This window comes from Neolamprologus brichardi, chromosome 7 (genome assembly GCF_056152115.1).
Source record: "Neolamprologus brichardi isolate AB-2024 chromosome 7, ASM5615211v1, whole genome shotgun sequence".
Classification (NCBI taxonomy): domain Eukaryota; kingdom Metazoa; phylum Chordata; class Actinopteri; order Cichliformes; family Cichlidae; genus Neolamprologus; species Neolamprologus brichardi.
The window spans coordinates 50,114,887-50,125,589 of record NC_142110.1 but is presented as its reverse complement, the minus strand read 5'-3'; the positions used below and the strand labels follow the sequence as shown (position 1 = coordinate 50,125,589).

Here is a 10,703-nt window from a genome sequence, read left to right as displayed (position 1 = left end):
AAACTGCAAAAGAACAAGTTGACTGGCAACATCTGCAACAAACAGACCTAATGCTTCATTAAAAAATACATATGGGACAAACTGAGGAGATATCTGGATGGTTGATTATTAAAGAATTATCTAGCAATAATTCAGATTTCAACTAGTCTGCAGATTAAATACTTAAAACCCAATAAGCCCTATGAAAATTCTGTGAAGCCTTTTTGATTTGTCTGCCCTACTAACAAGTAAAACACAAATATAAAAAAAAGTTTGGCACAATTTATTCATAACAACAACAAAAACAGTTATAAAGTTACAATATCAGTTACAAAGAGATACACATATCCCAGCATACAAACACATGGCCAAGCCTGAGTTCTTACATCTGCTCATACAGTCATGCTTCCATGTAAGCAAAATTTAAGGAAAAGCTGACTTACAAAGAGTTTCAACAGTTGATTCAGCCAGCAAAGTTTAGACGCTAAAAGCTCAAACGTGTCATCATCTTGGGACTTACAATAAGAGTGTGGAACACTTAAAAGGCCCTGACCTGATCACTGGAGAGGCCCATCAGCTATATAAGCAGGTGCCTGGCCTTTCATATGTAATTAGTAGGAGTTTAAAATTTCATGCGAAGCCAGTGATGGGAAAGAGGAACACATGGACATTCGGTGGCTAGTTTTTGCCTTGACTAATTGAAGATGGGCTGAGAGATGCGCATTCAGAGTGAATTACAATAATCAAGATACAAGAAAAACTATAGCGTGTAATAAAAGTTTGAGATTATTGGCCGACTGTATAGCAGATGGTGTGATACTGCTGTTTTAGAGGACTAGTTTGACATATGTCCTCCTTAGAGAAGCTATCAGGGCCAAACATGAGAACCTCAGTTTTGTCACTATTGAGCTGGAGGAAATATGATTAAAGAAAACCAAAGAAATAAACTGGAAAATAAACAAAAATAAGAAATAAACAGACCTTTCTATTCTCAGGTTGTGAGATTACTGTACTCATCCTCCAGAGGTCACCATTAATGCATCTTTGACTATTAAAGACTATTATTACTATTATTATTATTATTAGTAGTAGAATTAATATTATTATTATTATTGTTATTACAATGCTAATTCATTGAATCTTGGATCTTTATTTAATTTTTTGACCATCGATTACCTCTAATAACCACACTGCATGCTTGTATATATTTTAGATGTTACCCATATCATTTATATTAACTCACGGTAAAATTAAACCAAGATACTGCACTTTGCTGCGAGAATCTGGTTTCTAGTCACAAGCTCCTGTTAATTATTCTCTTTAATCCCTGACATTTCCCGCTCTCTCTCTCTCTCCTCCCTCTTCCATTACCTCTGCTGTTTGGCATGTAATATTTTCTTGTTTCATCAAAACATCTAAATATCGTTTTTTTCTTTTAAATTTTTTTTTCCAAACTACAGCAAGCCAGGCTAGAGACTTGCTGTCTAAGATGCTGATTATCGACCCTGCTAAGCGGATGTCAGTGGATGAGGCCTTACAGCACCCCTACATCAACGTGTGGTATGATCCGGCTGAGGTGGAGGCGGTGAGTAGGACTTCAGCAGAGCTGTGTATCGATTACCATCCCAAGCTAAATCCTCCTCACCCCGCCCCTCCCATGTCTTCATTTGTACGCACTGATAGTGATTTATAGCATGACTAAACTGCATTTGTTTAACCGCTTGCTATTTTGATAACTTTTGTTCACATCTAATTTGCATTTTTTCCCCCTCACTTATATTTTTAGTCTTTAGTGCAGAACCAAACGTTTTTGTAGATTTCTGTAAAATAACCCAAAGTCTTTGGTGGTAAATTTTCATGCTACACTGAAAGATTTATATAGTGGGTTGTTGGGTCTTGTAACATGAGAGGGGTGGTGTTGCTGGTTGATTTGGTGAAATCTGGCGTCTTCATCAGCGCCTCATTAGTATGAGGTGACAGTGAGATTGGGTAAAAAGCCATCTGCAACCCGATAAATTTTTACAGCAGTACAAGTAATGAGAGCATGACCAGCTGATGAATGTCAGTGCTGCTGTTCTACTACGTGAAATATCCTGTTGCCTAACACACTCACTGTATAGTAGTTTTTCCTCCTTTACAGAAGATTTCATGACTATGGCCTTGTCTTGTCATCTGGTGTCTGATGGTTTTTAAAGATGACTTTGTTGCTTCTGTTGATGTATAACATGGCTGTGAATGGCATTTCAACACGTTTTCTGCTGTTTTCCCCCCCTTCTCTAATGTCACCTCATCCTGATGAAGGCCAGAGATAACATCCAAATATCCATGGTAAATAACAAACTCCCTACATCAAAGAATGCACTGCAATTGGACTTCTTCGACTAAAGAGTGTAAATGAAAGAAGATTTTTTGGACACATGTGGTTCAGTGCTTCTGCCATATTTGAAGATATTTAAAATCAAGAGAAAAGAGACTGTAATGCAAAGAGAGGAGCAGAAAATGCCAATCAAATGAAACATCCAGAATATCTGGATATTGCAGTAATCACAGACTGTATTTAAAAGATGGAAGTAACTTCTGGGTCTGAGAAGTGAAGCCAGTGCAGAAATGACTCTACTGTTCTCTTGATCTATGATGTATATGTTTATTTAAAAGAGATAATGCATATAAATTACCACAAGCACTTAAATGGGGTAATTGTTATGTGTAGCTCGTGCCAGGTTGAATGAATCAACGAAACAATGATTGTGAGCATAATTAAACAGACACAAAAACATGTACAATAAAACACATACCAATATAATATAAAACTAATATTATTCTTAACTAAAAGTAGCACAATGCTATTCAGTAAATACTGTACTGACTTTATGGTAACTGTCAGGAGTCTTTTTAGTACATCAACATGTTATTTTTGTAAATGATGGTTGAAATTAAAGTAAAATAGATGATAAAGTGAGTGCTTTATTGTGCAATAACCTAGTGACTAACTCGTTGGTACTATAAGAGTACACAGTGTCCTGGTTTATTAGTCATTTTCACTCCATGCTTTTCATTTTGTAAATCAAAACGCAGCAGACTTCAAAACAGATATCCACCAACTAATGGGTCACATCAGGGTGGTTATGTCCATCTTTTCTATACAGACAGTGTGCTGATTTCAGTGGAGCTCAAAGAAACTGTCACATATAAGCAGTCATTGTCAAACTGCACATGCTTCACTCTGCACATAGACCAAAACTCGTATGTCACAGGAAACCTAATCTATTCATTAAAAAAAAAAATTAATATTTACTGTAAGAATTTGTTTTGAAGAGAGCTCCTTAGCTACTTCCACAGCTCCACAGCGTTAACATCTACAAACAGTTGGTTTGTCCTGCTGTGGCCGCTCAGTGCTGACCCATAACAGTCCCCTCAGGGTTACACCAGAGAGGTTCCTTGGTGGTCGTGTCACCCACACTGACAAAGATGGGCAGGATTACAATGTCGGAGTCTGGGGAATGAGTGAATGAGTAGTTAGATGGGCTGACTCAATGCCAGTCAGTGTATTCTTGACCTAGTAGACGAGATGACAAGTCCCATGAGGGAGGGTGTGGGGAAAGAGCACTGCTGCCAGATGTTTTCTTATCTCACTATCCTGTCAGGTATTTAGTCCTGATTATAAAGAATGACCTATTTTGAGACATTTTTGTTTATAAATGGCAGACAATAAACTTATAATGCATTTTATGGAAGTAATACACGACTGCTTAATTTTTATTTAAATTTAATTCATAATCAACATGTGCCGAACTTTTAGACCCGGCATGCTGTTTGTTTTTTTTCCTTCCATTTGCACATTTGAAAGATGCACATTTATAACATGATCTTGTAAAATCTTGAGCTGCTTTCTGTAGGTATTGCACTTGGGAGTAATGCTAGGCCGTTAGCTGAAATGTTACTAAACTGGAATTGTGTTCTCTCTCTCTCTCTCTCTCTCCTCTTTAGCCTCCACCTCAGATCTACGACAAGCAGCTGGATGAAAGAGAACACTCCATTGATGAATGGAAAGGTGAGTGCTGCTCATCCGGGCTAAAAATAAAAACTCAAAGCACACATATGGTAGAACGATAAAAAGCTGTATATGATATGTGCAGTAAATCACTCGATTGATTTAATTTTACCATGCATTCGAATTATCTTGTTTGTTAGTAGTTAACGGTAATATGAACACTGTCTGCATAGATGGGTGCAGATTGCACATACTTTTGTCACTTAGTGTGTTCTACTACCTTTTTTCGTACCCCTTGCAGAACTTATCTACAAAGAGGTGATGAACTTTGAGGAGAGAACGAAGAATGGCGTTGTGAAGGGACAACCTTCACCTTCAGGTACTCTCAGTGCATAAGCCTAAACGCTCTGTAAGTGAATTTAATATAACCTTACTGGAGTTATCCCTTGTAATTAGAAAAACCCATTGTGCTGTTGACCACGTGTCTCTGTCCCTTGCATCTCAAGTTAAATGTTGTTCAGTTCAGTGATGTCACTTTGTGCCTGATGATTTGTAAAGATTGCTATTCTGTGATTGCTTAAATTGCTTCGTAGTACAGGATAATTCAAATGCCTTTATGATTGTATGTTTATATGTATTACATTACTGTGTCTTAAGCTTTGGGTTTTGAGGGGTCTGTCTCAGGAAATGTCAGTCTTAGACTTGGCTATAAATGCCCTCAGAGGACAAAAACTGCTATTCTTATGATGTGCCACAGGATGGCAGTATAGAGTTACTTTGAGCATACTAACCAGCCCAGTCAGCATTTGCCGAGATTCATCTAAAAAAAAAAAAAAAAAAAGCCGCACTGCTTGTTTGAAACCACAACCACACTGCATGAAAACAGTAAGAAGACTGAAAACACAAGGAGAAGAAATTAAACAGAAACAGACGGCTCAGATCAGAGAACACCTTTCTGGGTGTCCTCTTTCAGTCTATTGTACAAAAGTGAGTGGGATTTTCCCTCTTAGAAAACGTATAAATCATCTCTCACTATAAGCCGGGCAACAAATATCCTTAGTGCCAAATATAGTTAAATAACATGGTGCTCGTTTTTGCTCTGTCTCTCTCAGCCCATCTCTAGAAAATTCATGAGCTTCATCTTTCTTCTTCTTTCTATCTACTTGTAATTAAGCAGATGGGCCGCTGTATAGCATCTGACGCAGTGCAGGAGCTGCAGACGACAGTGTCTCATTGCAGCATGAAGAGAAGACCTGCAATCACACACAGTCAGACCCACTTTGTGTGTTTAGATTATGATATTTTTAATGATGTTAACAGAAGATTTTTCAGCCCAGTGCTGCAGTATTTATTTGCGCGACACCGTGCATTATCTCATTGTCTCCAAGAATATGAAGAAATGAGCAACAGTTTAGTGAGTGTGGAAGATATGCGTGTGGGCGTGACGCTGTGATGTGATTCAGACTTTTTTAGGAGTCATAATCACATATTACTGCTTTTGCCACAGTTTCTGTAAAGGTTAATAATATGAGGTAATGACTTAAACTCCCATCTTATATATCGCTGTGTAACTAGTGTGGATTATTGCACGGTACAGTACTTTATGCTGTGCTCCTCTCACACATGAAGCTTTAACTGTCACTTCTGATTAGTTACTCTATAAAACCGAGGCGCGCTATTAATCTTGCTTTATTTAAACAGTTACTCCCAACAGGAAACAGACAAAAACAGCAGACTCACAGCGTCCTCTGTACAAATTACTCCATTTGGTCTGTTTCCTGCATCTGCTTTAAAGTCTTTTTTTAAAGGCTGACAAAGCAGGAACCAACTTCATAGAGGTATAAATTGGTCACTGCGTGCTAATAGACAGATCATGTACTCACACACAGTTCCAATTAGGCTTCTGAGGATGTTGGAAACAATGTAATTTTTTTATGCATAATATCATTATGTATATTATTTATTAGATCATTAATGTTCAAAAGCAGCAGATTGCTTTTGGGGAAGTACCCCAAGTTCCCTAATGTGCATACCTCTGACTTTAAAACAAGGTGATTATAAGATTATTAATATTAGATTATTAGTCTACCATGTAACCAGCTATATAAAACAAGGACCTGGCCACCATCTCTTCACCCACCAGGTTTTGGATCATGGGTCTTGAAGTTTCAGCATTACTGTGTCCAGATGAATACTCTAGTTATGGATGGATACCCCACCTCATACCCCTAGAATCTATCCATAGAGGGAAAAATCTCTTTTGTAATGGGCTGTAAATATGCTTTATAACATTGGGCATCTATGGGGACTAACTCACTTTGGGAGCCAGGTTAAAGGAATTGGCACTTTTGTGTTGGCTTTATTTTTCAGCTCCAGAGGTTGCCATTTGTTACACACACAGACACACAGACCTGTATGAAGGCATAAATCATTTTAAGGTATATAATTAAAAGGAAATCATTAAATAGCAGCTTGTTGGCATATAAATGACTACAACAAGCCACGCTTATGAATGATATTTCCTGTGGGAACCCCCCCCCCCCCCGGACCCAAAGCTTAATTATCTTTGTCTCATTACAGATGCACTGTGATTGTGATGCCCCACAGATGTTGTAAATGTTGTTGACATCTCTATCTCATGGAACAGCTAATCATGAATCAGCATTTATCTCACTCTAACCTGTGTGTGCACTTGTATATCTCCTGCGACTGTTTCTCTGCTCGCGTCTTGGCCAGGACTCTTTTACGTTGTAACCCCCCGCTGCTGTTGATTCCCTTAGCACAGGTGCAGCCGTGAACAGCAGCGAGAGCCTCCCTCCCTCCTCCTCAATCAACGACATCTCCTCCATGTCCACCGACCAGACCCTGGCCTCAGACACTGACAGCAGCCTGGAGACCTCTGCAGGACCCTTGGGGTGTTGCAGGTGACTAGCCGCCTGCCTGCGCAACCCCATGTTCTTCCGAAGGTGAAGAACCCAACAAAAACGACCGCCGGAAAATACGAAGGCAAAAGAAAAAGACAAAAAAAAAGAGTAAAGATCAAAATTAATATATTAAGAACAAAAATATGAGATATAGGAATCTGAATTTATGAAATCTAAAGCCTGTGCATTGTCACTGAAAAACAGCAGCGGTATTCAAGTAAATGAGCTCAGATATATGTTAATGATCCTCTAGTTGCTTTGCTTATATTACCCCTCATATTCTTGTATATGGCATCAAATCAAAATGACCAAGCGCTTAGACTTGCATCTCCTGTAAAGTGCATATTGGCTGGCAGCTGGTCTCCCAATTCCTTACAGACAAAAAAAAAGCAACCAAAAGAAAAGCATTTATGCTCCAATCATTGTGGCAAGGTGGGCTGCCATTTTTGCTCATCACTACTGCTAAATGTGGACTTTCCTCTCTTTCCTCCCCCAGCCCCTCTCCCCTATTCAACTCTTATTTAATTACACTGCTGTATTTTAACATCTAGGCTTTGTGTGAGACACCGCCACCCGACCCCCCACCCCACCAAAAAAAAGGCTTCCTGATGTGTTTTCATGTGGTAACTCTGCAGGGACATGTTCCTGCTGTTACCAGGAGTGACCCCCCCCCCCCCTCCCCCCTACCGTGGTAATTTGTAAATATTGTAATTCTGTACAGCTGAAGGGCACACAGAGTGGGACTGACGGCCAGTAAACTGGGATTTTTTTCCTTCTATTTTTCCGACTAGCACACCTTGCCACATCACCGCTTTCCACCTCAGTTGCCCCTGCCTATTGCTGTAGTCCTGCATGATTAGATTTAAACAATGCTAATCTCACTGTATGCTAACGAGTCTATATAGAGACTTTTGTTTATATACAATGTAAACTAACTGGGCACAGTAGGACGTGTGAGTGTGTGTGTGTGTTGGTGGACCGCAGGCAAGCCAATAAGACACTGATAAAAGTGGAGGCTGTTTAGGACGTAAAGGGCCAGTGCACACAGAAATAAGTTATTCTGATTGTGCTCAGACTTCACGAGTCTAATTTGTGTGTAATGTCCCTTTTTATTTCCCCTGGCAGTGTATGATCGGTCCTTTAACCACAGCCCTGCATGTCATTGTTTATCATTAACCCCTCACAGGCACAGGAGTTGGATCGGTTTCACTGTGGAATAACCACAAAGAACCTTTTCCCCTTTTTGTTTGACTCTTTAAAACATAGAAGTGATACAGTGCTGAGTTTTTAAGACAGGTGATGAGTGTTAACCTTGTAGCTATAGCTCGTCTTCTCATCTGCTTTATATCACCGCACACCACACAAAAATGTCGCAACACGAGAAAGCACCCATTAAACGATTTCATAGGCGAAAGATTCTTTAATTTATTGATTTATATATTTTTGATAGATGGAATCTGAACATGGCAAGTGCCTTTTGGAATGAAGCATTGCAGGTGCAGAAATGATATATTTTTGTTTCCCTCTGTTTTTTCTTGTTCTGCCTTAAAACTGTCTGAGCCCCAAAGCTTAACTATGTTTTCCTCGGTGTTTACATTAAAAAAAACATGCCACAAATTTTTCTTTTTACATTTTAATTTGACCTCTTTGTTTTGTTTTTATTTCTCCTACAAAACCAAATTAGCTTCCTTAAAATAGTGTAACCATATCTTCTCTAGCTGGGGTGCAACACTCAAATATTCACATGCAAAATGCATTTGCACTTTGCAAAGGCTTGGCAGCTGTACTGCTCTCATCTCAAGTCACATCTCACATTTATCTGTGCAAACTCAGTGTTCTTAAATAAAACAAGAATATAAAACAGTTTTTGGCAGACTGAAATAAACTGAGCTCCACTATGGCAGAGTTTATTTCACCCACTGTGAACCTGCATGGGCAAGTTAGGGTAATTTGACATTGTAAGACCTTGGAGATGGATTTATATGGACAAAACATACATAATTCCCTACTTTAGGCATATTTTGTTTAAAAAGGTGTTTTGCGATGATCCGGTAAATGACAGCAATTAGGTCAGATGAAGAACACGAATGCTCACACTGACTTATGGGAGCCTCCGCATGTATGAAATAGATTCAGTCGCTGCCATGACTTTAAGGAGATGTGGAGACATCGTTACCACATATTTATTTCAGTGACAGTACAAGTCTGTAACCTTCAGTTCAGCTGCTGCTGCACAATGACTCTTTTTTTGCATGGAGTTGTTTTGTGTACAATCTCTCACAGTTCTCCACGTTATGGAGATAACTTCAAAAAGCTACTTTGTTAACACTCTTACTCCCTGTGGCTTGTGTATAGTGAACCACACACAGACTAACAGACTAACCTTCGCAGAGCTCAGAGGGTAACTGAGGTTGGCGTCTCCAGAATAAGCTATGGCTAGCTTGGCTTTTTGTTCAGGGTCTGGCCAGGGCAATCTTTTAAAACAGGGTGCAACTTTGATGAAATCCTTTGTGTTTAAAAAAAATGTTTTGATGAATTTCTCACAAAAGGGGCGCAGAGTCGACCTCTACACCACAAACACACAAGGTACTGTTGCAGTTTTTTCTACAGGGCATTTTTAACCATCCAAACACACTCTTCTTTCTGTATCTTTATACGTTCTGGTCACGGAGAACAAACACTAACATTGCTAATGTTTTTTTTCCCACTTCTTCTGAATGTGAACTGTTTGATCTTTTTATAAGACATCCCTCCAGACAATTCTGTTGTGATAAAAGGAGCTTTAGTTCGGGTAAATAAAGAAGGAGATTGAGCTGGATTGTCAGCAGTGAATGTAAAAATGAACGGTTTAACAATCACGCACATCATTGATGCTCTGCTCATCAGTGTGTGTGTGTGTGTGTAAAAGAGAGATTAAATCAACCAGCATTCAACACAAGCTGCAAGTCTGAGTTGAAAGGTGTGATGTGACGTCTGGAGAAATGATTTTGCGACACATGTCTTCATTTTTTTTTAAATTTTAATACGAGATCATGACTTTTGTGCAATTATTTTGAAGAATGTCAATGGCGAGTAAGCACAGTTGTGTGTTTAGTAGTAGTTCATGTGTGTATTCATGTTCTGTCACTTTGAATTGAATTAGAAAACCACTGTCATTCCAGCTTCTAATTTTTGGGAGGGGGTCTTAAAGTGACCTCTTATGGATTCATACACTATGAAAAATGATTACATGTCACACGTTGTACACAGCTGTGCCAACTTAAAAAAAAACAAACAATCTTTGGATCTCCAGTTTGGCAATTTTCACCTTTTTCTTTTAACTTCTATTGTAAATAATAACAGTTCAACAATGCAATAAACACTTTATTGCACTCAGACAGGGAGGCAAGCTACTGCAAGGGGTCGGATGCTAAAATGTTTAGAGTCTTAAATGTGGAACTCTACAATGACGAAACCCTGTATAGCTCATCTGAGTCAGGTGATGTTGTTATTCAGTTCTTTTCTGATTCCTTCTCTCTTGTTTCTTTTACTCCGTGCTGTTTTAATGAATCATTCCTTTGACATTGTCAGGTTTAAAACAAAAAAAATTCAAAAAGAAACAAACAAACAAAAAAGAAATGGTATTGTTTCAGGCTGATCTCGAAGCTTCAGGCTATAGCGTTTCAAGTAAAGTCAAAAACAAATGCAAAAGAAAAAGAAAAAACCTTACTGAAAGCTGTTACTGTAAACACATTTTAAAGGAACTGTGTATGTAAAAAAATATTATGTATTATGTATGTGGTTGAAAATAAACAAAACCTTTGACCTTG

The 10,703-nt window shown here is 38.7% G+C and overlaps 1 protein-coding gene across 7 annotated transcripts in view; it reads left to right on the top strand.

The window, feature by feature from the left end:
- Nucleotides 1–10,703, top strand: part of mapk10 (mitogen-activated protein kinase 10) — a 40,202-nt gene extending 29,499 nt beyond the window's left edge. For 3 of the 7 annotated variants that reach the window (XM_006789077.3, XM_006789080.3, XM_006789079.3), the window contains exons 10-14: nucleotides 1,440–1,564; nucleotides 2,281–2,307; nucleotides 3,967–4,030; nucleotides 4,272–4,349; nucleotides 6,756–10,703. In XM_006789077.3, the coding sequence (XP_006789140.1) occupies nucleotides 1,440–1,564; nucleotides 2,281–2,307; nucleotides 3,967–4,030; nucleotides 4,272–4,349; nucleotides 6,756–6,898 (437 nt within the window). In that variant the 3' untranslated portion in view covers nucleotides 6,899–10,703. Of the gene's footprint in view, nucleotides 1–1,439; nucleotides 1,565–2,280; nucleotides 2,308–3,966; nucleotides 4,031–4,271; nucleotides 4,380–6,750 lie in introns of all 7 variants that reach the window. The other 4 variants (XM_006789083.3, XM_006789081.2, XM_006789082.2 and 1 more) reach the window with 4 other exon arrangements.